A 26,454-nucleotide genomic window follows, 5' to 3' on the forward strand; every position below is an offset into this window, starting at 1 on the left:
CCTCAAAAGTAATTTTCTTACGATGATATATGTCTATAACTCGGTGAGGTACCGGTAGAAAGTGGTCTCAGTTGTAAAGTTGATTTTATTCAAGTTAGGGAAAGATTTGTTCAAATATTCAATATGAAGGCTAGTAACATTCAGGAATAACGTCTTGGCAAATTATGTAGAAAAACCTGGAAAATATCCTGAACTCATTAGCAAGCTAATCCTAATATGATAAAAATGTTGCAGGTTGACAGAATCTACTAGAAAACTTATGTAAATGTGTATTCATATGAATGTTAAAGTTGAAAAACACAGTTGTAACATACATTAGTTGATGTTCAAACCATTCAAATCAAAATTTCAGCCTTAAAAATTCCCATGGAAAAAAAATTACTGATTTTTTACAGAGCATGAGTGACTTCAGGATCAAAAAAAGCATTTTATACTTGATTTTATTGACCATAAATCTGACTTTGCTAGCTTCTTTTACACCATGACAATGAAATCTTTGTATAATGCTGGTGTGGCACACAACTGATACCCAACGCGAGGGAAATTTTTACATTATGTCTTCTTTCTATGTACATGTTTTTTGAAATGTGATGGATTCAAAACATATCACTACCCACTACTGTATTTACCATCTTCTTCAGTCAATACATGTATGGGTGCACTCCGAACTCCTTCACCTTTGAGGGTACTAGCAGACACTTCAATCATATATTGGGTATATTTCTTCAGTCCTAAAGAGAAATAGAATAGATAAGTTGAGACTTACAAAATATCCTTTAATAATATGCAAGAGGCAAACTGTGAAACGTCTCTTAGCAATCTTTCAAAAGTAAAACCTAACTGAAAATGTAGTTCTTTGGCATAGCAACTCTCATTATGAAGACAAACTGATATAGGATAATGTGTAAAAGGATTGACCTAGTGTATTCTTTCATGTGACCTGCAATAGACTCCTAGCTTATTTAACCAGAAAACCAGAATTGTCATACTCTGTATAAAACTAACCACAATATCCCACAACTAGAAGGACCTGCAACTAAGATATACAACTGTGTACAGGGGGAGTTTGGGGAAATAAAGCAGAAAAAAAAAAATAAAACTAATCACACTTACCATGTGTAATATGACAACAAGCTAATACTTTATGGCCACTCTTTCAAGATAAAAGTAAATATCTAACATGATTTTTTTTTACCTTTAATGCTCTGGGTCAAAGAGGTTGTATTTAGAGTTCTTTCCTCCTTTCCATCACTTCTCTTGAGATAAATGGTATATTTGTGAATGATTCCATTGGGAGTACTCGGGGGAAGGAATGACAGCTCAATCTCTCCAGAGGAAATATTTTTGTAAGTAATATTTTCTGGGGCACTACCAGGCACTGAAAAAAACAAAAGTACACATGTATTAAACAATTTCATCCAAAAAATCTATTCTGCCCAAGTTCTCACCCGGGTGCACTAGGATATGTATATATGAGCATTCACTAGAGTGTGATTATTACATCCATCTTAAACGGAGTAAGGCGTAGGTAAATTACAGCACTTACAAGTGTATAAGAAAAATTCCATCTTAAAAGAAAATTCATACTATGATTCTACAGAATAATGTTTATAGGATGATATTTCTTACATTACAGAACATGAATATACAAGAAAGAGGATGGAAAACATTTAAAAATTAATTCTGCCTTTCATTAATAATAATAATAATATGCAAAAGCTGAATAGATTAGTTTTTGCATACAAGATCTTTGAAAAGGCAATATACCTCTCCTAGAAGTAAGGCCTGGGAAATAACGACCTAGGAGCAAAGCAATCTCCTAAAGGTACAGAATGCAATTAACTAAAATATTAGTTTTGTGTGTCTACCAATGTTCTTATTGTACTGAACGCAGTGGTCACAAAATGGATCTCTACATATATCCAAATGCTAATACTACACGTGGGATTCCAATTCTGGCAAAATGTTGAAATAGATAATCGAAACTGAATGGCTATCTTAATTAAAATAATTAAAACTCTGTATAAAATTAAAACATTTTTCTCGTAAAGAATTGCAGAGCTGACAAGAAAGTTAGAAATCTGTACTAGCCAAAAAACAAAAGCAAAGGACAAAACAAAATAAAATAAAACAAACAAAAAACAAAGCAAAAGGAGGAACCCTGAGATAGAAGCTGGTAGTAAAGCCAGTTTTGCCTTGGAAGGTACTGGTTAATCCTGGTGACTGTGAGTTTCTGTATTAACAGCATGGAATGCCAGAGAGAGAAGATAAAGCCTTGATCCAATAGAAAGTTAAGGAATATCTCCACATGAAAAGCTGGAACTTTAAAAGAAGGCAATTTCAACCAGGGCCATTATACTGGACAACTCTAGGGCCCCCCTTGAATTCTTCAGCAGAGTGCCGCAGCATTCAATGTGAGTGGTAACTCCTGGACTTGTGCAATGTGGTGCGTTCACTCTTAGGGGATGGAGAGTAAGACGTAAATCCACCAGGAAAAAGAGGACAGAAAAGAAACTTTTCTCCTGCCACTCCTCTGGATGAAGATGTGGAAAAGCAAGAAAAATTCTGGAGGTTTGGAAGCACAAGAGCATCTCTCTGAGCCTATGTGGTCCAAATCCATGGCAGCCATGTAGCCTGAAAAAACCTCTACTTCAGAATTTAAATTAAAATGAACGTGTAATCCTGAGTTGCGGTTATTCAAAAGAAACTAGCAGAAGCAAACATAAATCTTCTCTGAAGGAACTCAACTTCATCATGTCACATAAATTCCCCACTAAGTTTCAAGGAATATGAGCTCACTGATAAAATCACTAAACACACGAGCAAATCAGGCACCAACAGATAAAACCAGCAAAGAAAATGGAAAAAATAACACACATACTCACACACACACACGCACATGCACACATACAGGCCAGTCAGACTTCAAAAGACTTCAGATACTGAAATCACCAAAGAACAAAATTACAAATGTTTAATATATTCCAAGAAATCGATGAGATTTGAAAATATGAGCAAAGAATGTGTTAGATAATAATATGTATTATAAATAAGCAAGCAGACTTGAAAGAGAACCAGACAGGCCTTCTAGAACAGAAAAATAAAACATTAAAATTCTCTTGATGTATAAAAGTGCAGATTAGACAGAGACAGAGAGAAATTTAGTGAAAAAGATGATAGCATTGAAAAAAATTTCAAGAATGTAGTTCAGAGAAGGAAAATATGGAAAATGCCAGTTGAAACATAAAGGATATACGGAGGAGGTCTAAGATAATGGAGAAAATAAGGAAGAAGAAATATTTGAAGGGATAACGGCTGAGATTTATCAGCCTTGTTGAAAGATATCAAGGTTCAGAGCAAGGAATCTCAATAGGAAATCCCAAGCAAAAATTTTTTTTTAAAAATCATATTTAGACACATCATTGTGAAAGTACAGAATAGCACAAAAGAGAAGATCTTAGAACCGGAAAGAAGACAGACCATCTACATAGAAATGACAATTAGATGAAAAATTGACGTCAATTGAAAAACAACTGGAATGCTATACCCAGAAAAATTAACAAAAGCAAAATAAAAACACATTCAGACTGTCAAAAACAGAGAGAATGCCATCACTACCTCCTCAATAAATGAAATTGTAAAAATGCACTTTAGGCAGAAAAATACTTATTGGAGATGAAAGATCACAGTTACAAAGATAATGGTTTAAAAATTGCCTGCATAGAACAATAAAAATAATGACTAATTCGGGGGTTAAACAATATAAACTAAATATGTAAATATTATTGCCATTATAGAGTCCTGCTATAACATTCTTCCCTTTCAAAAAAAAGAATTGAACCTTTTTTTATTGGCATTGTAAATACAATGGATATAAAAATTGCCACTAATAAATTTAGCAAAGTAGAGAAATAAAATTCAGAAGCTTTGAAACTGTAGATGTCATGCTCCCCGTCCCAATTGTTTACTGTTATTGAGTGTATTGCATCTAAGGAAGACTTACTAGAAAAAACTGACATAAGAATGTTGATATTTCTAAAACTTTGGGAAGTAGTGTAATTCAATACATAGTGTGATGTAGGAATATAATCCTACTTTCCCTCTCCAAACACCCAAAAATCTTCTCTAGTGTCTTCCCAAGCCAAGTCATTAAATTGAGGAAAATCCTCAACAACTACTCTGAATGCTTTCCTAACCTGGCTCTAAATGAAGAAATCTTGGACCTGCTGAGAACACTACATCTTAGTCCTCCTGGGTAACAGGTAGCTCTTTGGTTTTCTCCTGTGATCCCTATAATCATAAGGCCTTGGAGTTGAGTGTTTGTATATATTGCTCCTCTTCACCATATCCAGATCTTTTCTCCTTCCTTCTTCCTGAAGAACTCTATATCTACCCTTCCCTAAGAAAATCATTTAGTTACTCTGCCGCTTCTTCAAACTCCTTACAAATTTTATTTCCTGGATGATTGACTTCCTCTCTACCTCTCTTAGAGATGGCAACATTGATTCAAAAGAGCTGTCCAATTCCTTAGACTCTCTATTCCTTGATTTCCATAATACCAATAAGCTTTTCCTCCACCTCACTTCAACCACTAGCTGTCATGGCCACACCCAAGACCTTGTGATTACCAACAACTGCCAGTATTGCCCTCTTTGGCAACCACCCCCTATCTTTCTAGCTTCTTCACCCTGTACTGCCTACCCAACAATTCTTTGACCCTCCTCAAATCTTCTCTGTTCATCACCTCCGCTATGTCCTCATCTCACTACTTACACAGGTTGGAGTCCATAGTCTATCACCACATTCACTCTTTGGCAATCTCCATCTACCCCTTTTTCTATCTTACTTCTCTGGTAAAAATCCCAATTTCAGTTAAACAGAACTCAGTTTTGGTTCCACATCTGCAATGTTAACAGCTGAACATATCTGAATAAAATACCACTCCACGCATACTAGCCTCACTTAAATTTATAACTTCAAATCTCAAATGAATTTTTTTTCACTACCTGGCAGTCTATATTTTTTTTACTTAATTCAGTCTCCTACTCTGTTATGTGTTTTCACCATCTTCCCTCTCTACAAACATTCAATATCCCCTCCCCCTCTTTATTCAAAGCTGATAAACTTGCCCCTCATCCCACTGAGAAAATAAAAACATTCAGAAGAGGACTATCTTGTCTTCTTACCACCAATTTTCCTTTAACGGCCTTCTCTCCAAACTTCTTTCCAAGGCCTAGCTGTCCACTTCTACACTAGATTCCATTCCACCGATCTAGTCTAGTCAGACTTTAGACTTGAATTTATTCCCTCCCTGTTGTATTGTTATTTTTTCTCTCTTCATTGAATTATTTCTATCATTGTATACACGCAAACATACACACATTCTATCACAGTAAAAACAAGGGACTCTTGATTCCCCTCACTCTTTCAGCTTTTACTCCATGCTAGCTTCCACTTTATATCAAAATTCCTCAAATTTTGCCTTTTCTTATTTTCTCCACTTTTTTAATCTATTATTCTGTCTGAGGCCCACTTCAGTTGGGCATTTTCCCCACATTTTTTCCCATGAAACCCACTGTTGTGAAGTCATCAATAAAGTCCATCTTCATCTTGCCAAACCACCACTCAGTTGCATGCCCTCATCTTACCTCACTGTCAGCAGCATCTAACATAGGAAATAAATTCCTTCTACTTGAAAATCTTCATTCATTTGCCTTCTAAGACATGACCATTTCCTGATTTTGCTCCTACTTCACTGGCCACTTCCTTAGGCCTTGACTGGCTCCTCCTTGACTTCCCAAAATCTATGGTCATATTGCCTCAGGACATATTTGTATGCTTCTTTTTATCTCCATCTACACTCTCTGACTTGTGACTTTATCTCATCCCTTGACTTTGAAGACCAGAGATATGGTGATCCCTCCAAATTATGTATTCAACCCTGGATCCTTTCCCTGAGTTCAGACTTACATATCCAATTGACTTCATGACAGGCACTTAGATATTTCAAATATGTTCAAAACAGAACTCCTGAATTTCCTCCAAACTGACCTCTCCCTCTGACCTCCCCATCCAGTAAATGGCACTGTCATTCACCCAGATACTCAGACCAAAAACCAAGTAGTTAATCTTGATTTTTCTCTGTACTCTCACATCCAACATATTCAGTGGTAAACTTCTAAAATTGCAAATCACATCATTTTCTTGTCTCATAATTCTCCAATAACTTCCCATTAAAATTAAACTCCAAACTTCTTAGAACGGCATCCAAGAATCTGCATGTTCGAACTCTGCCTGTCTCTCCTCATCTGCTAATTCTCTTGCCATATCTCATACTGCTCCAATGACAGAAGTGCTCAGCTCTTCCCCAACCATATAAAGTGTTTTCCCACTTCAGGAAGTGGCAATTGCTGTTCCTCTTTCCAGAACACTTTTCTTCCTTAACTTCATCTAAGTGAATTCCACATATTATTAATATCTCTAGGCAAATAGAACTCCTTCGAGAGGCTTTCTCTCAGTCCTCTATCTCAAATAGCCTGCTCACTACTCTATAATTCTCTCTCTTCTTTTCCTGATAATTTTTCTTCATGAAATTTATCTCTACCAAAAGTCATATATATTATTTGTTTCCTGGTTTAGTTCCTGTTATCCTTCCTAGAATGCTAAGTTCCAAGAAGGTAGGAATGTTGTCTTATTTACTGCTGTGACTACAGTGCCTGGTACAGTAATAGCACTTGATATGGAATCCATACAAATCTGTTCAGTGAATAAATATGTTCAACATGATACAGAATATATTAAAAACATGACAGAAACAGGGCTAAGGAAAATAAATAAGATTGAACTTAATAGCTCTTTAAATTGCAAGAAAAAAAAGGAATTAGTGATGCTATGCTCGAATTTTAGAACTCAGTATAGCTTTTGATTTTGAAAACTTCTCATTGGAATTTGCTAAGTCATCCCTCTCTTGAGTCGCCTGCTACCACCACTAGTCAGGCTATAAATACGCATTCTTGCCCCAGGCTTGCATTTTTGTTCATTTGTGCTTAGAGGATGACCACAGCTGGAATCTTCAGGGAAAATAAAGCAAGACAGACTTGATGACTTACTGATTTTTGGAGACTGATGATGCCCTTAGAGTTTTCTCAAATAGCATAATGTTTCCAATTGTAGAAGTATTGTATAAAACAGACAACTCATGAATAAAAAGTAATTGCTATAATCAGTTGGAATAAGCTGAATCTATTTAAAAACTAAAAATAAGAAAGTATTCAGTTCATGTTGATACTAAAATAGAAAGTGGGAAATTACCTTGCGTATGCCAAAAGATTGTTTGGCATCCATAGTTTTAATATTATGTAGAGAAATTAAGAAATTCTATTAATGAATATAATGAATAAAAGTAATATAAATAGTGAATATATATAAGGAATATAAATAACTCTATACAGTCATATACAAAATTGTGGTCAACCTCTAATTTAGTATCCTCTAGTGATTGTTGCCCCAAATCAGACATATTCAAGGAATTTCATTAAGGGTTTACTGTAAAGAAAGGTATGTCTTAAAAAGGAAAGAGAATATATAGATAGATAGATAGATAGATCATCAAAGAGTAATTTGTATGAGAACTTAAATTTCTTTACGTGATTGCTGCAACCTAAATAGGAGAAAACACAAATTAATCTCAAGTTTGTTGATTAACTGTACATTCTACACTTAAAACACACACACACTCACACACACACATACACACGCATGAGATCAATCTTGTATTGATCCTTTCTGCTTGAGCACAAGAATACTATACTTCTAAGCATTAGTAAACTCTGATTCCTAAACCAAGATAAAATATTTCAACAAATAATTTACTCTTATTTGAAATTAGCAGCAGTAACACATTACTGAGTTAGCACATCCCTCAATTTCTCATGAAACAATATTGAAAAGTGGGCTCTTGCTTTTTATAAGAGTAGAGGTTGTTTCACTGTCTTTGATAAGAATATGAACCCTGGAACAGATAGTGGCTCTGGAGCACAGCCTACTTCAAATGACACTTTGAGACTCTACTTAAAATTCTAGCTTCCTCTTTTGCAAAAAAGAGCTAAAATTGGTGGCTCAGTAGAAGCAAACACGATCTAGGAAAAGTCCACTAGTGTAGATTTCATTGTCCACCATTTCCATCCAGATGAAGAAATGCACAGACTTTGAGAGTACCTAATTTAGGACAGAGCTGGAAATTAGGCATATGGGCATCGAAACCTATGCCCTAATTTTAGGCCCCTTTTGCTTCAGAAGAGTCTAGTGACAAGATGACCCAATTATACCCAACCAAATGAGTGGGCTAGTGAGCTCTGGCATGAATTGCTTCCCCTTTCTCTTTATTTTTCATGCTAAATCAGGAACATTAAAATGGGGTTCAGGAGGCTTACTTTCAAATCCCAACATTACCTCTCATCCACTATAACTTTTTAGTCATTTTACTCATGTTCCTTGGTCTCCTCATCCATAAAATAAAGGGTTCTATGTGTTTTCTGACACTTCTGAAACTAAAGTTCTCATTTTAAACGACATTTCAAGTTAAGTTCTTATATTCACTTAAGGTGTACTATCACTCCTTTAGAATTAAGCTCAGACAATAAATAATGAAATGAAAATTAAATTTACTTTTTCAATAGTAAGTAAAAGATTACATGCATGTAATAATTAGCAAATAACAAAAGACTCAATCATTGAAATAAGTGTTCTTGATGCTGTGACCACTTAAGTAGTCAAGTATTTGAAAGCATTCATGAATGTAGTGATTGTTTAAGGTCACAACAGGATCTTTGAAAGTTGTTACTTTTCTTCCTCATGCTGCGCAGAGCCCAAAAAGCAAAATATCACTGCAACAATGAATAGGAAGGTCCTGCATATATTTTATAATTTACCAGTTTTATTAATGGCTTCCAAAACAGCATGTATTTGTGAAGGGAATGGGCGTTACAGTCAGATGGATTCAGGTTCCAATTCCAGCTTCATCACTTACCAGCTGGGTGACCTTAAGCAATTTAAACACCCACCAATTAATATGAACTTTAGGAGGGTGGAAATTCATTTCCTTCTACAGTGCTATAATCCCAGTAGCGCCTGGCATATTATAAATTATTTGTTGGATTATTTGCTGAAAAAATAAACCTCTCAGACCTCAGTTTTTCATTAGGAATGAAGATAATACCTTAATGCTTTATTCTAGAATTAAAAAGACTGTGAAAGCCGATAGCAGAGCATGGTACTTTGTAGGTGCTAAAAACCTGCTTGGTAGATGCTTATTTCTTTCCTTGACCCAGTGTAAAAAAAAAAAAACGCAGTTAAGTAAAGAGTAGATATTTTTCTCAAAAATACTTATTTTAAGCACAATATTTATAAAAGCAATGAAACATGGCCAATATATAGTTAACATCAATTAGATTTCACCATAAGGGATAACTTATGATGATAAAAAATGTTCCTTTCATTACTCTCTTATTCCTGCAATTACAACTACTGCCATCCTCTATGAACACTTTTGTGCCATCTAATTTTATTAATTTCTCTGGCCAGTCTCTAGAGGATACTTTTGTTCAAAGGTAAACTACCTTATTAGATTCCTAGATCTTCAAGGTCAGGGGCAGGGCCTCACCTACAGCATCTGGCTGAACCATCTGAAATTGCACATATTTGGCCATTTACAATGTATAGAAATAGCAACTCCATATGGTTCAGCCAGTAGCTAGTCAATTAATGTTTATTTTTTTGAATATAGAGATAAAACAGTAACTTTACACTTAGTTCTTAATTCTCATCTTATGTTATAGAGTTGGCCTAAGAATGATGCTCCAATATATGATTATAAACATAATATAAATGATACACTAAGATCATCAGACAAAATGTCTTGCTACATGCTATTTGCTCTCACATCACTGAAACTGAAACACAAGTAATTCCTTGCTCGCGTCATTTCCTTTAGATGGGATATGCCCTCCCCGCCCACCCAACAACCTTGACAATGTCCATTCCACCTGATTCCCTAAGATCCAGGTTGAATGCCAGCTCCTCTTTAAGGCTTCTCCAGGCATGCCCTTTCTGTGTGCTCCCACTCTGTGCCTCTATCTATCTACATGCCTCGTTAGAGTGTAGGAATCTATTCTTAGGGGTATGTCTCTCCTTTTACCGAATTTGAAGGTAAGCAGTTACTCAACCCCAAATTTGCAGGTACATTGAAAGGATCTTTGGTTTCTCAAGGTCTTTCATTTGAAAAAACATCACTGATTTTTATTTTGGAGTTCCCTTATATGTAAATCAGACTTTAAAAATTGGTATAGCATAACTTTTCCCATACTTTAGCAGAAAGAGCAAATTCCTGGATTATACAAACAGAATAATAAGAAATTTTAGCTTACGTAAAATATAAACAATGTGGCAGTTGTCAGCCATGTTTACTTCATTATTATGCTATTTTTGTGTGTGTGTGAGGAAGATTGGCCCTGAGCTAACATCTATGCCAATCTTCCTCCATTTTGTATGTGGGATGCTGCCACAACACAGCCTGATGGGTGGTGTGTAGGTCTGTGCTTGGGATCCAAACCCACAAACTTTGGGCTGCTGAAGCAGAGCCCACAAACTTAACCACTACACTACCAAGCCAGGCCCAATTATTAAACAAACAAACAAAACACTTACCAGTCTCAGAAGTCCTTACAGAGAGTAAAGATGATAACTGGTTACCATGACCAAATCTGGTATATGATCTTACAGAAATGTTATAGAGGGTGTAAGGTTTTAAGTCCCTTAAACTTATGCTTGTTGTTGAGGTGTTCTTCATAAATAGGGTATCTATATTTTTATAGAGCACTTCGTATGCAACAATAATCCCATTGGGTTTCTCAGGTGGTGACCACTTCAAACTTATTTCACTTGCAGTAACATCAGTAACTTCAACACTTTGAGGTGATGACTCTGGTTCTGGGGGAAGAAAATCAAATTTTAAATACATGGTTTTTTGTCATGCCTGTTGCTTCAGACACTAAAGGCAGTAAACACGTAACACTACTTGATTCTTTTTCTTAAACTGCACCTGATATTCTTACCATCTTCTGGAGTTCTCACAAAGATGTCATTTTCTTCAGACAAAGAACTTTCTCCAACACGAGTTGAAGCAGCCACTCTCATTTTATATTTCGTGTATTTCTTTAACCCTATAAGGACAACAGGCAATTTGTTTAAAGTCCTTAAAATAACATTCTGGGATTAGTGCCATTTGACACAGGACGAGTGAAAATTATTTCTTTCGGAGACTGGCTCTCTAAATTAGCTTACTTATAATCCCAATCTCCCAAAATTCCTTGGGCTGAGGGACTCCATGTTGACGATGTTTTAGTTCTTTCCTAAAATACTAAGGTGATAATCTGAGGCTGAAAAGTAATATTTGGCACACTGCAAGGAAAATAGTTGACTTGGCACAAACGCTATGTCAGCTGAATTCCTTCAGCTGATTTTTACATACGTTCATTCAAGTCTTCAATACTGAGTTATTTCCATGAACCAGACATAAAATTCCCTGGGTTAAGTATATTCCTATGGTACTTGTGATCTGATGATTTTATTTCTTTGTGGATAAGTATAGTTAAGGGAAAACACACTCAATCAAGTTATTTCTGCAAGTGTTTTTCAAGATATCCATGGCAGCATAGCACAACAAAATCTGGAATGATGCCACACGTGTCCTGCAGTGTTTCAGGCCTACAGGGATGTGTATTTTCCATCAGAACAGGAATGTTAACAACAACAACAACAACTGTTTTCTACCTGTTATGAGAAAGCTGTTATCTATAGTAGTCATCTGGAAGGCTCGGTTTGTGTCCAGTTCCATTGCATAAATTGTATAATGAGTTATTTTTCCATTGGGATATTCTGGAGGATCCCAATATAACAAAATAGATGAAGAACTAATATTTTTATAGTTTATAATTTTAATGGAGCTTGGCACTTGAAAAGAAGAATGAACAATTAATATGAATGAAAGGAAAAGTTATTACAATGTGCAAAAGCAATATTTGCAGGTATTTATTTCAAAGGAAATACATTCTTACCTTGCTCACTTGTCCTAACATTGAGAACCGTTGGTGGTCCTTCCCCCATGATGGTGAAAGCAGATACACTAATCATGTGCTCAGTGAAAGGCACAAGTCTCCTGATAACGTAAGACAGCTGTTCGGCAGCAATGTCGGTGATATACTGATTCCTTGTAGTTCCTACTGGAAATCATATTTTTTTAAAAAAAAAGGTGCTTACCTTCACAATCAAAATCACTTTTGCTCACACAGTGAAATTTTAAACCTGATTTCACATTATTCATTAATTTTTCCATGTCTCTTTGATATGAAAGGTATCTATATAATTAATAATAGATATGCTGAATATCCCCCATCAGTATCTATATTTGTGCTCATAATATAGTTTTGCTGGTTGTTAAACACTATCCTGGAACGTGAGATTCCAGTTTTGAGAAAATATAACCTTCTAAAAGATACTGGCTAGGGATTTTTTCTTAAGAGACAATTAGGCAATAATATCAAATCGAAATATTATAAGTCAATGCTAGGTTATAGTATGAAAAATTATAGAAATGAGAGTTTTATTTGGACTCAAAATTCACCATGCCTTTACTAAGTCCATTAATGCTTTCAAGCAAGCATGCTTGGATAACTGACACATAAATAGGTCTGAACAAGGATTTCAAATAATGTTAGATTTTTTAATTTATTTAGAACTTGTGCTTCCAACAATGTCAATTAGCAATTATGCCAAACTTGAAGTATTTAAGGAAACATCTGTGTCAGAAATCGTGGACCTGTTAAATTTGAGCCTTGCCTTCAATCCTCTCTGTGCAGGAAAACAGATCAGTAAATGAAATAAACATATATAGAATGTAATGTGATATTTTTGACTATTTATATCATCAGTAAAATAATATAACACTTTTAATGTGAATGGGACTAATATCAAATCAGAGAAAAGACAACGAAAAAAATATTCTTCTCACTTAGCATTTTAGAAAAACCAGAGAGAGAATTTAGATCTGTGTCCTCTAACCAAGTATTTTTAATTTGCCCCATATGACATTCTCCTTTTAGAAACAATAAGATCCATTGACCCCGAAGAGCAAGTGTATACACTAATGACATCACCACGTCCTTGGGTCACCTACACCTGTTTATCACCCCATGCACTGGAGTTGTAACTTTCTGACCTATTTACCTTTAGTGACATTTGAAAACCTATTAGTCAAAAGCTGCAGAGAGTGCGAGGCTTGTAAATGATTTGAAGATATGTTAATCCCTTCCCATCACACCTGCTTTGGCAACTGTAATAACTGATTGTCTATGCAGCTTGGCCAGAGACTCTAGGGTGCTACTTTGTCTAGGAGGAAGGTCAAACGGGTTAGGAGGGGCCAGCTCCCGCCTGTGTGGCATTTCCATTTGCTGCACAAGGTTATCCGACAGTTAAAGAAAAAAATCTGACTCTAGCCCATGAACCATCAATAATTTGGCTGAACTCGAAGCTAAGGTTCACCTCTGTGCTGGCTAGTACAGCTAGCTGGCGGTTGAAATATACTTCACAGGGCATAAAAATGTACCTACCAACTGTTGAATGCTGGTCTTCAGCTCTATTCCTCGCGGGAAAGTTATGTGGATGACTGTTATAAATAACTGAAGCAAGCGAGTACAGGTCAGAAGACATCTCTGCTGAACCCTCAAATAATCCTGCCATGGACTTTACTGTGTTCACAGTTTCTGGAGCCATGGGGTCGTTTATATACTGCAATTAAAATTAGATATTTACAGAGACCATTTTTGACAGCTACACTTAATAATGGCTTCACTCAAGTACTAGTTTAAAAAACCAGTAATTTTAGAATCACAGTTTTTTAAAACATAATATTATTTTCATGACGTTTATCTTCATTACATTCCAAGATGTCATTCTGAAGCTACTAAAATCCTGCATTATTGTAACACCTTGTGATCACTCCTATACCTTGAGACCAATACTGTATTGTGGGAAGAAGTAGATATTTGTTTTTGACTTGAGTTACTTTCTTTCTGGTAAAATTAGACACACTTATGTAAAGCTTTCATGACTAAAATATTTTAACTGCTCACCCCAAAAAAGTAAGTGTTCTAAGCATACTGCCTTATTAAAATGTGCTTTGCTTTGCTGTCTATATAGCTTCCTTTGTATAAAGGTGTGAGAGCCCTGCATGCCTGCATTATTGATACATGTCAGTAACAATAATTCATCTAAAATCAAGTGAAGTCACAGACATGAGCAAACTGCATGGGAATAGTTTTCAAATAGGGATCACGGAAGACCTGCCCAAGGCTCTGGACTTAAGGAATATTTTAGGTAACTTTGATTGTTCCTAGATCCCATAATGTACTTCAGACAAGTCAAGTTCACCAAAATGGTAAACACCGAAGTGAAAACATCACGAGCAGATTACAGATATATACAGTAGAGGTTTATGTTGGGACAAAAGATGACTGCCCCCCTTCTCCCTCTGCACACAGCATAACTGATTGAAAGAGAATGAGAAAAATGTGTTTTGGCCAAATAATATTAGATATTTTGTGTAGATTGTCAACGTTGGAAATGAGGCTAAACATTAATCAAAGAAAATGTTGCCTTAAGAGACTTAACAATCAAATGCCATGTGTGGACTTTAGATTCTGATTAGAACATACTTGTCAACGTAGGCTTTGAAGACAATCAGGGAAATTTGAATATGGTCTCGGTATTAGATGATACCAAGACAACATTAGTAATTTTGTTAGTTGTGATAATGGAATTATTGAAGGAATTTAAATGTCCATGTTTTATAGCGATTCGTACTTAGGCATGTAGGAGCAAAATGAGGTGAAGTCTGTACTTTATTTTAAAATACATCTGAGCAGCACCAACGACAACAGGAGACAGCTGAGGCAGGAATGATAGCATGTTGGCAATTATTGACTCTAGGTAATGGGTAAATAGGGGCCCATTAGATGCTTTTACCTACTTTTGCACCTGTTTGAAATTTTCCAAAATAAAATAGTTTTGAAAAAAAGTGTTGCCAGAACTACAGTCTTTTTGGTCAATTCTTTTTCAAGTTCTGCTTCAAACTCACCTCCAAAATCTTTTTTTAAAAAAATAAAATTATTCTATTCCTTCTCAATTCCATGCTCTCGTACCCTCAGGATTTATAATTAATTCATAACACAGGTTTTATTTATTTATAAGTTTTGGTACACCAGTCTTTCAATTATCTTACATGTTTTTGGGTTGTCTTTACTCCTAGAGCTAAAAACAGGGTTTTTTTTATTCCTTATTAACACAAAGAACTTACTATTTTTTAAAAAATAGTAGACAGGAAAAAAACCTCAGGAAGGCAAGAAATTTTAAGGTAGTTTACTTATTTAACTATCTACAAAGAGAAGTCATTTAAATATTAACTTTTCTGAGACATAAAAGAATGGAGAAAAGATCCAAGGAAATCTCTAGTTCCCCAAATAATATTTATAAAGTAAAATTATCTAAATCTTGTTACATCTTTAGCTAGAAAAGTATTGTGATGAAACGCAGGGGGACACCCGTAAGATTTACTCTAAAAATGTGATAAAGAACTCCAGATAGTGAACTTTATATGGGACAAACTAAAGATCTTCTATCTTCCAACAGCACACCAGCTCTGCCTCTACAGGGAAAGCAAAGTGGGCATGAACCACAAACACATAATTCAGAGATGCTCTGGTATTCCAGTCAACAGTTTATGTCCAAACCACACAGCTGTTTCCACTATCAATCAGACACCCTTTGAGAACCTACTGCCTACAAAGCCCTATAGAAGGTACACTGAGGTAGTACAAAGAACTTCCCCCTCGAATATGATTTTTGCATTAAATGTCTCAATACTTCATACCTCATGTCAGGTAAATTATTGAGAGTTAAACCATGGCATCCCATCAATTAACTAAGTTAAGCACCTCTGTTGACAAACTGCTGTCTCAATCTAAGAGTTGACCTGAGTGATGCTGACTATCTGAATTCCTTCCAAATTCTGGTATTCATTGGAAAGACCCTCCCTAACTAGGGCAATGATTTGACATTAGTTTCAGAACAATCCAGAATATTACTAATTATCACCAAGTGTGCCTTGTTGTGAATATTTCTCACACTTTGCCTCTTTAGGTATTAGGTTTTTCAAAGAATGAAAAAGAAATAATTTTAAGAACAAAAATGCTGAGGAAGAATCAGAACTGAAGAGAGGAATGGGAAGGGGCTGAGAGAAGCAGGAGTGGAAATGAGGGAAACTGAAAGGAAAAAAGGCCCATCACAACTCCCAAAAGTTTTGGACTCATTGAGTTAGTCCAGGGTTCTCAATCTCAGCACTATTAACATTCTGTGTTGGATAATTTTTTGCTATAGGGAGCTGTCTTGTGCACTGTAGGAAATTTAGCAGCAACCCTGGTCCCTACACGTTAAAAGCATCTTCCTAGTTGTGACAATGAAAAATGTCTCCTGGAGAGCAAAATCGCCCCTGGTTGAGAAGGATTGAGTTAGGGAATGTCACAATTCATCAATATGAAAGGCCTCTCATATGCTACCCAGGAATCTTTGGAATTTATGTGAAAGAGTTAGAAGTCTTCAGAATTAAGTTCCTAATCCACCTAAATAAACCAACCTAATTCTATGTGTAATAATCTTCATTTTAGCCAATGTGATTTTATTTAAAAAAATAACTATTATATCAATTTAGACTCACTGAAAGTCTGCTGAATTGAATCAATGAAAAATTTGACTTATCCTTAATATAGAATAAATTCTTAATAAAATATAGAAATGGTTCTATATTTTATTATAGATTATAACATGATTTGTGCTATCAAGCAATGGTAAAAAGTTTGCAATTAGCATATATTTGGAAAGCTCCTAACAGATACGGTATCTTTCTGCTCATTATTTGGGTCACAAATCCTTAAGGCTTGACTCTGCTTCTGTTCCTAATGCTCGGTAAAGTAAACTCACCTCAAGCCTTCCTAAACTACTCTCGAGTCCTGTCCTCAGCCTCATTCCCTGGCAATGCCAAGCATTTAGCTGTCTTTCTTCTCACGTTCACCAGTAACAAACACTGATACGCTTGAGAAATATGCTGGATGAAAAGATGTAACTGTACAAATCTCAGAAACTTCTAACACTAGGCAGCAAGATGGTATCTTCGGGAAGAAAACGTCTCCGAGTTTTACTAGACAAACAAGTACAGGATGAGATCTGAGTGTGAAGTTCAGGTAAAGAGCAGTCTATGGAGAGATGACTTCAGGGTTTTCAGACTTCAGTGGAATACGTCTCCCAAAGAAATTAAGCTTATTATTTGCATTGATAGAAGTAGGAAATTTACAGCAAAGGAGAAAAGTAATTCTGCTCAATCTGGCTCTAATCAAACTACACATGGGATCTTGCATTCGGCTGAGGAAGGGGCTCACTGACAAACTGGAAAATATACACAGGGGAGTAATCAATAATATGAAGGACCTGGAAACCATGACTGATAAGAAACTGAGGATGTTAAGCCTTAGGGAAACCATGACCATTGTCTTCAAATGATAAAAAGTTAAATCATTGCATGTTGTTGTTACTACTGCAAAGACTAGCATTTAAAGCTACTATGTGTCAAATACAGTGCTAAATACTTTTCCCCATGTGATATCACTTCATCATGGCCCAAAGAGATAGATATTACCATCTTCATTTTACAGTCATCTGTTCAAGTTCATAAAACTAGTCATAGCAGAGGTAATATTGGGACACATTTCCCTGGTTGCAAATCCCAAGCTCGGAGCCACGATCATCTATTGTGCGGGTCTAGAGAGAAGGACTGGGACAAACTAGTAAACATTAGAGACAAATATTTCAGTTCAAAACAGTTATAGGACAGGGCAGTTTCTTATTCATCTACGTATTTTCTGGACCTAACCCGAAACTTTATAGTTGCTTAATAAATACAAGTCTGTGAGACCATAGAGAAGCCTGTTTTAAAGCTTATACAGTAGGAGTTGCTTTTGTGGTAGTAGATGCCCTATTATCAGAGCTGATCAAATATTTTAGTGGAGACTGTATTCCCAACCATTTATCAGGCCTGTTATAGAAGAGATTCATATATAAGTTTGGAAGTTGAAATAAAAGTCTTCAAAGTCTGAGATTAAATTTTCTAATGTATCTTTTCAAATATTTGTTTAAATATTGAAAGTAAAATCGTATACATATTTCAGCATGCTTAAGTAACGTCTATTTATTAAGAAATAAATAAATCATGAGAGTCACTGGAAAAAAATTTCAATAAGAGCAATAAGATCAGATCAAGCCCTAGCATGGGGCGATCATGTTTTAACACTTTGTTTTTAAGTTTCATCATAATGAGATATGCACACGGCTAAGGAAAACACGAAGTGTGGAGGAGCTACAATGCAAAGATCAGTTCCCTGTCCACACCTTTCCAACTCCAAGTCATACTCTCCAGAAGCAGCACTCTTTTTTGAGATTTTGGGAGCATTTAGTTATTTTTAATTGAGATATAATTGACATATAACATGATATTACTTTCAAGTGTACAACATAATGATTTGATATTTATTATAAGTAAAACTTTTAATCATTTCTGTTTTCAGTTCTTATGGTATTTACCTCTAAAATCAGTAAATAATATGCTTAAACTGCTTTGTTAAGACTCACTTATTTTATTTATTTATTTATTTTCCTTTTTTAAAAGGTTGGCACCTGAGCTAACAACCATTGCCAATCTTCTTTTTTTTTTTTCCCCTGCTTTTTCTCCCCCAATTCCCCCAGTATATAGTTGTATATTTTTAGTTGTAGGTCCTTCTAGTCATGGCATGTGGCACGCTGCCTCAACGTGGCCTAACGAGCAGTGCCATGTCCATGTCCAGGATCGGAACTGACCAAACCCTGGGCCGCTGAAGGCGGATCCCACAACCTTAACCACTCAGCCATGGGCCGGCCAAGACTCACTTATTTTAGACACTATCTAGTGACTTTCTGCTACAACAGTGAGACCTTAGATTACTTAAATAGATATATACTCACCTTCCCTATCTGTTCTCAATTGTTATTTGTTTACTTTTCTAACTTAAATAATATACTTAAATCTGGAAGGATTATTCTAACAGATACCTGAAATATAAAGTAGTGGGGTGGGTGGGTGCTGTGGATAGCCCTTCAGGTGGTCCCCCCGTTATCCCTCCCTCTGTTGTTCAAGCTTTTGTATAATCCTCTCCTCTTGGGTGGGAACTGCGGTTTGCATGTAAGCAGTGGAATAAGGCAAAGGTGTTGGGATATCACTCCCATGATTGCATTCCATTATAAAGACTCTCCTTGCTGGCTTGATGAAGTAAATGGCTGTCTTGGGAAAGTTCTTGTGGCAAGAAACTGTGAGAGACCTCTACGAGCTAGTGATAACAGTAGTCTCCAGTCAAAGAGCCAGCGAGAAGCCAGGGCTGTCAGTTCTACAGTCAAAAGGAAAGTAAATCTGCTGAAAATGTGAGTGAGCCTGGAATGGATTCTTGCCTAGTGAAGCCTCCAGATGAGAACATAGCACAGTCAGCCCCTTGATTGCAGCCTTATGAGATCCTAAGCAGAGAATCCATCTAAACTGGCTGGACTCTTGACCCACGGAAGCCGTGAGATAACAAAGGTGAGTTGTTTTAAGCCTGTGGCAAATTGTTACACAATAATCAAGTTTGTGGCGAATTGTTATACAACGGAAAACTAATGTAGTTAGGTAACAGCAATAGTCCAGGCTAGAGACTGTGAAATCCTGAGCTGGGATGGGGACACAGGAATAAAATATAGATGTATGAAGGTCACATTTTGGAGGTAGAAAAAACTGGCCTTAACATTGAGTGGTTATTGAATGTTAAATATAACCAAAGTCAGAGGTAATCCCAAGGTTTCAAGCCTTCATGACAAGATGACAGAGAGGATAATGGTGTCATTATCCAAAAAGAGAGACATCAGGCATATAAAAATGCCATAAAGCTCTTCCAAACGCTTAGACAATGACCTTCAGGTCAGAGATCTGTGGTGTGCCCAGTCCAAAGGGTCCTAAGGGAATTCTAAGCCTGTTATTTGGTATCTAGGCTTCAAGTCAGCCTCTCTCCAGGCCTTGTCCTTGACCACTGAAACTATTAATTGCCTGGACAGACTTTCTTCTTTTGTGTCCCATGGTAACATTCACAGGTCCCCATCACTGTCCCAGGATCTCAGTCTGGTATCTGTTCCTCAACCCAACTTTATCTCCTCCTGCCGATCATGAACCAAACCTTGTTATCCCAAAAAGGACTTTCGTTTTGTTTTGTGGGGGGAAATGAGCTTAGATGTGATGAGCCCTGGCAGAACTTCCCCACAAATGGCTGTAATTAAGAATGCAGAGAGAAAGATCAGCGTGGAAAGAAAAACAAAAGAGGTCATGCAGTTAGAAAGCAGCAACTGAAACTGTGAGATCATCCAAAGAGGTGCAATGAGATGGCTGAAAACAGAACTCTCTGGAATACCTTTATCATGAAGGAGTTAGAAAATTGTAAAAGAGAGAGAGAGCTTTTTTATCTTCATTTTTCACTGTACAAGGCCAAAATTTTGCACAGTCACAGGATATGAAAGTGGAGGAAGCATTAGAAAGAAAAAGCTGGAGAGAGTGGCGCAGAGGGATGGATTTTAGAGGATACAAGGAAGATGAAGACAGTCAAAAATATATAACCACCTTATTTGACACGTAGGAGGTCACTGGTGACTTCTAACAAGATTCAAGAATTTAAAGAATTCTTGAGACAGGGTGTGGAGGCTACAATTGGAGAAGATGAAGAGTGAATAGAAGGAAAGAGTCTTATCCTGTACTAAGGTCAAGGAAAAGGATAAGAAATGAATACACTAAACCAGAGGTTTTACCTGTTATCTCCTTTACTCCTCACCCTGTATATGAGCCCTGCTTTAAAAATGAGGGCACCCCATCTCCAAAAGTTGACTTGTCTAAGGTCTTAGAGCCAGAAAAGAGCAGAGCTGAGGCTAAGACCCCAGTCCATTTGGCTTTAGAGAGTCTGCCATATCTGTCTCCCTACATTAACCTCCTGAAAGATGAACCCAAACACTGGTCACATGGGGAAGCAGAAATATCAAGAAAGGGCCTGATCTAATGAAGAAAGATAACATCACAGAAATAAAAAGAAGTATAATGTCTCCTTTTAGTGAGAGAAGATAAGGAGGCTAATAGCGAGTGCCAACCAGGGTGAAAGGTCCAGTGCCATGATTAATAATTGCAACAGCTTTCAATGATTTAGCACTGCACATACCACATGCTGGGTATATCTCTAAGCTCTTTAAATACATTAACCCATTAAGTCCTCATTAACAATCCTCTGTTATAGAGACGCTTATAATCTCTATCCTAGTGAAGAGAAAACTGAAGTTCAGAAGGTAAGGCCAACTTTCCCAAGGTTAAACCATCAGTAAAGGCAAAACCAAGGTTTAAACCCAAGCATTCCGTCTCCTGGGTCGGCATGCTTAACCCCTCTGCTGTACAGCCCAGGAAGTGACCAAATCAGGAATGTAAACTCAGATTCATATGATTCCGAAGCTTACATTCTCCCTACGATGTCAGAAGGGTACCAGATCATATAGACAGAGGCAGAATCGCAAAGAAGACTTTCTGGAACCTCTCGGTTCAAGAGAAAAACAGGTGTGGCTGGCCATTCAATGGATGTCATCAGCAGAAGTGGGAAACCTACCACCTAATCCTAAAAAAATGAAGTATCTAACTTAAGACCTCAGCAGGAGCAAAAGGTTAAGCTTTTGCCCTTTGCCTGAGTTGTCAACTAAAGTATCAGAGAAAGCATAACTCAAAATCTTTTGTAGAGACGAAAGGAGTCAACGTTAGATTAAAATTTAACCCTGGGCTGGAGATGTTGAACAACCTGGAGTAATAAGTCCTGGGTGGCCAGAATGCACAGAGCACACAGTAAGGTCAATGTTTAGGTGGGTGCCAGAAATGGAGGAAGGCTGGGACAAGAAACAGAGTGGACAATATCCTTGGGGAAAAATAACAGCCCTGCTAGAAGAAGCAGTGATTCTGGACCAAAACACTGAGAGCCAATTGCTGATGGTTATCAGGCAGGGCCTCCCAGGCCCAGCGATGAGCTGCACTCTCTGGTCCCAAGTACACTCATTTCTTGTGTGCCCCAGGAGCAGCCAATGTCTGGATATGACTGTTCTGGAGGCTCAGAGGGTGCTCACAGGTGAACAGGGTGGGGTGAATGAAGACAGGGAAGGAAATCCTTGATGCCTGAACTTCCTAACAGAAACAAAGGGAAAAATCAAGACTTCCAGTGTGAACAGAAGAAAGCACACAGTGTTATTTTATAGCTGTGAAATGACTTCATCTCTTGTATTTGGTTGTTTGATTTCTTTAATCAAATATGCTTTGTTTTTCAATGAGGCAGCTTTGAAAAATGTAGCTTCCTAAGACTAAATAGGACAAATCATTTGTCAAAAACAGCTACTAAAATTACAGTACCTTTCATTGCCAACTGTTCCAAATTTCAGGCACATCCTTAGAACGAGTATTTAAATCATAACAGGAGTTTCCAAACAATTTATTAACTTAATTACCATAATAATATCGACTTATGGAAGAACCTTTAGTCCTGCCTAATTGCTCAATTAACATGTTTCATATGCTGAAAAAGAATAATAGCACTTAACTAACATATATGTCCTAAAATGGAATATTGATTGAGCCAGGTTATCAACAGGGCCTAAATTCACTTCACTTTGTACTATGAAGCTTGCTAAATATTTTACGTTTGAGTGCTGCAAATCTTCCATGTTATCAGGGCCAGAACCAGGGAGAAAGGGCTCACCCAGAGGTAAAGGAAAGTGCAATACCTCATCCTTTCCTGTGAGCAAAGTATTTTCCAAAAGTACTCCTGTCTCTGAAACCAGTACTTTCACTCGGTATTGGTTAATGATTCCATTTGGTTGTCGTGGTTTCTTCCAAGTAATTCTTATTTGTGTGGCTTCTACTTCTGCAGCTTGTAGATCAGATATTGCACCTGGAACTAAAAAAGAGAATAAAGAGGGGAAATCTAAAACTATGTGTTCAAATTTTTAAAAATTCCCTAAATTGTTAATTCGTGATTTAAGATACATAAGCAATTCTATTACAAAGTAGCCTAAAACAATTTACGAATTTGTTAACAATTAAATATGTACAAGATTCTTTAAATACACAGATATTTAAAGTTAAATTTCTACACGTTGTTCTCAAAAACATACATAAGAAATAGGATAACATGGAATAATTTCCCCAAATCAAAATGTCATAACATTCATTCAAAACAAATTAATAAAAATTACTTCCCAGAGAAAGTTATTTATGGATGATTAATGTCCAGCAGAAACCTTGAAAGCTTTATAAAAATTATGACAACATATCAAATAATAACCAGAAGACTTTGAAGGCAATGAAATGTAGCTAGTAAATTCAATTAAGGCATCTTTTAATTTATTAGATGAAATTGTTTGAAGAGTTGATTGATTTTTGTCTGCTGATTTTACAAATTAATTACGTTAGTCTCAAATTTCAAGTGCTCTCACTCTTTGTAGCAGTAAAAGAAAAAAAAAGAGGAAAAAATAACTATTGGTTTAAGATGAAGCACCAAGTACCTAAAACAAATTCTAGTTATGAAGTCACCAAGGGCAAAGTCTAGGAGCCCTCCCAGTGCCTCAGGAAGAGTGGATGGAGAATATACATGCCCTGGGCTCCTGTCCACTTTTAGTTCATGCTCACTGTGTGATTTTGAATAGCCAGTGCACCCCTTCACCTTTAGTTTCCTTATCTATAAAATGGGTATAATTACATTTTTCCTCTTACTATATAAGGTTATTGAAGGAACAAATGGTTCAAGAGAATTTATAAAATGTTAGTTCAAGAAAGAGCAGATGTGACATAAAAATATTGTCCCTTATGATTAGGATGTGGTAACACAATAAATTCATTTCTCTCAGCTGAGATAGTTGACAATAGTGTAGGTTAAGAAAATTACAGTTGGAAGAGAGACACATCAGCAGTACACTACAAGTGAAAAATGACTCCATTCCCCTTTAAGATAACAGAAAGGAATAGAAAATTAATGTCACAACTATTATAAATATCATTTAGTATTAGTGAACCTAATTACACTTAAGTTAATCATGTAGTAAACTCTATGGAGTTTTCATCCAATAGATTAAGAGGGTTTTTTTTCTTTGTCCCTATGAACTAACCAATAAAAAAAAAAACCCTAGATATTTTAACAATATAAATATTTCCTCATGTTTGTTGGAGAGTTAATGGCTAGATGGATGAATAAGTCATTCTGGCCCAAGAGCACACTATTTAATTATTGCAGTCAAGATTCTAAGCGTCCAGCATTGGTAAAACCTGTGCTCAAAACTGGGAGACAAACATAACATGGATACACCTGCAATTTGCTAATTCTTTGAATCTTCTATTCTAAAAACATTTTGGTACATTTCTACATGGAAGGATAACTCTTTAGACTGATTTCCCCACAGTGGTTCCAATCTAAAGGAAAAACACAGTTCAACCTTTGAAGAATGGAGGAAGAGTTCTAGGCTAGGACCCTACAATCCTGATTGTCGCCTTCATCATTCCACAGACTGAGCACTCATCATACAGTCGCTGTTCTAGGTGCTTGAGGATAGAGGGAAAAATAAGACAGATGAAGTCCTCTCCGAAGGTCATGTCTTACACAAATTTTATTTCGTTGACGTACATCATTACTAAAGCTTATGTTTCTATCATCTTATTTACCAATACACGTTTCTCAAGAGTGAAGGAACTTTCCAATTAATCTTGTAGTGTGAAAATAACATAGTCATTTAAGTGGCAAAGCTCCCATTCCACCTTTCTTTTACATTTTATTTTGGAGTCACTAGTTGACAAAGCCTTAGTCAGTATTGCATAACATAAATCATAGAAGAGATCTGGCATTTTTCCATCCAATTTGAACTCATGTAGAATCTCTACTGAAGAAGCCAGTTTAATGACTACATTGATCAGATTAACTAGGCAACTAAACCCTGCCCCCTATAAAATAACTAAAATGGTCAGTTCCATTCGGAGCAACACATTAATGCAGCAAGATACCAAAAATTACCCAGTACAGCAGAAAAAACAAATATTTTACTGTCTCTTATTTTGTTTGCCAAATCTAAGAGTAGTAGCAGATACTGTTTATCTTCTAATTTATAAGATATTTTTCAATGTAACTTAGTAAATGCTGCCCCATTACACTAATGCCTAAAATTACAATCCAAGTAAAGATTAAGCAGTTCCGTATTACCCTAAAAACATACACAAACTTTGTAAGAATGACTGTAAACTTATCTCTTTTTTTATGAAAGAAGGAAAAGCTTAGGGAATAAAGGAAATGGAGTAGACAGCATCGTATCTTGTCTTTAGAAAGATACTTGATCTGTTAAACCACAAATTCTTATGGGGAAACCAAAGAAGTGTGGATTAGATCAAACTCCTTTAATATTGATACCAAACTAACTAAAGAAAATCAAACACACAAGACAATTATTCATGGTTTAGCATCAATTCTTAGGGTGTTGTCCACAGGGACTACCTAAGAATCACTCTCAAGTCAATACATCTATAAATTTTATGAATAAATGAGAAACAGAGTAGACATGAGATTGGTAAAATATATCCAAATGATTTGAAGTTTTCAAATGAGTAACTATTTTAAAAAATGAAATGGAGACAAATGGCATTGGAACAAAGAAAATACATTAAAACAATTTTGCCACTATCTAGCAAATTCAATTTCCATTAGAAATGCATTTTGAAAAAAATCTATCAAAAAATAAAAGTCATAGAGAATCCTGAAAAACACAAAGCTGACGGCCTCTCAGTGATTTCCCTACCAAGATTTTACCGCTATTTGCAGAAAGTAGCAAGTTAAAATCACTGAGGACAAGCTCTTCGTGTCCATGGCCTATTTATGCAAGAGTAAATATGGATTTCATACTTTGTTTGCTTTTAAGAAATGATGCTAACCCCCTTAAAAGATATTTGACAGTATGGCAGAAAAATTTTAGGGGATCTTGAAGTAATAAAGTTTACTAAGATTTTTTAACACCCATGCAAATAATAAGAAAATGTTGTTGTCTATGTTGTATTCAGCAGCATTGCCTCATTTTCAAATAGGCAACTTTACGACTTTTCATAACACTGGAGATTATTAAATTATCAGTTTTTTTCCGAATTCATCTCTTCTTCATGCCTATGTAGAAATCTACTCGGTATAATATTAAGGGATA

At 36.1% G+C, this 26,454-nt stretch overlaps 1 protein-coding gene across 1 annotated transcript in view; it reads right to left on the bottom strand.

Moving 5' to 3' along the window:
* The window catches only part of PTPRQ (protein tyrosine phosphatase receptor type Q), a 196,858-nt gene that overhangs the window by 144,948 nt on the left and 25,456 nt on the right, over nucleotides 1–26,454 (bottom strand). Inside the window, exons 10-17 of the mRNA XM_046646540.1 lie at nucleotides 23,008–23,180; nucleotides 13,665–13,842; nucleotides 12,114–12,275; nucleotides 11,830–12,009; nucleotides 11,112–11,219; nucleotides 10,705–10,986; nucleotides 1,196–1,378; nucleotides 630–731 (exon numbers count right to left, since the gene is read on the bottom strand). Coding sequence (XP_046502496.1) covers nucleotides 630–731; nucleotides 1,196–1,378; nucleotides 10,705–10,986; nucleotides 11,112–11,219; nucleotides 11,830–12,009; nucleotides 12,114–12,275; nucleotides 13,665–13,842; nucleotides 23,008–23,180 — 1,368 coding nt within the window. The remainder of the gene's footprint in view (nucleotides 1–629; nucleotides 732–1,195; nucleotides 1,379–10,704; nucleotides 10,987–11,111; nucleotides 11,220–11,829; nucleotides 12,010–12,113; nucleotides 12,276–13,664; nucleotides 13,843–23,007; nucleotides 23,181–26,454) is intronic.

Source organism: Equus quagga, chromosome 19 (genome assembly GCF_021613505.1).
Source record: "Equus quagga isolate Etosha38 chromosome 19, UCLA_HA_Equagga_1.0, whole genome shotgun sequence".
Lineage (NCBI taxonomy): Eukaryota > Metazoa > Chordata > Mammalia > Perissodactyla > Equidae > Equus > Equus quagga.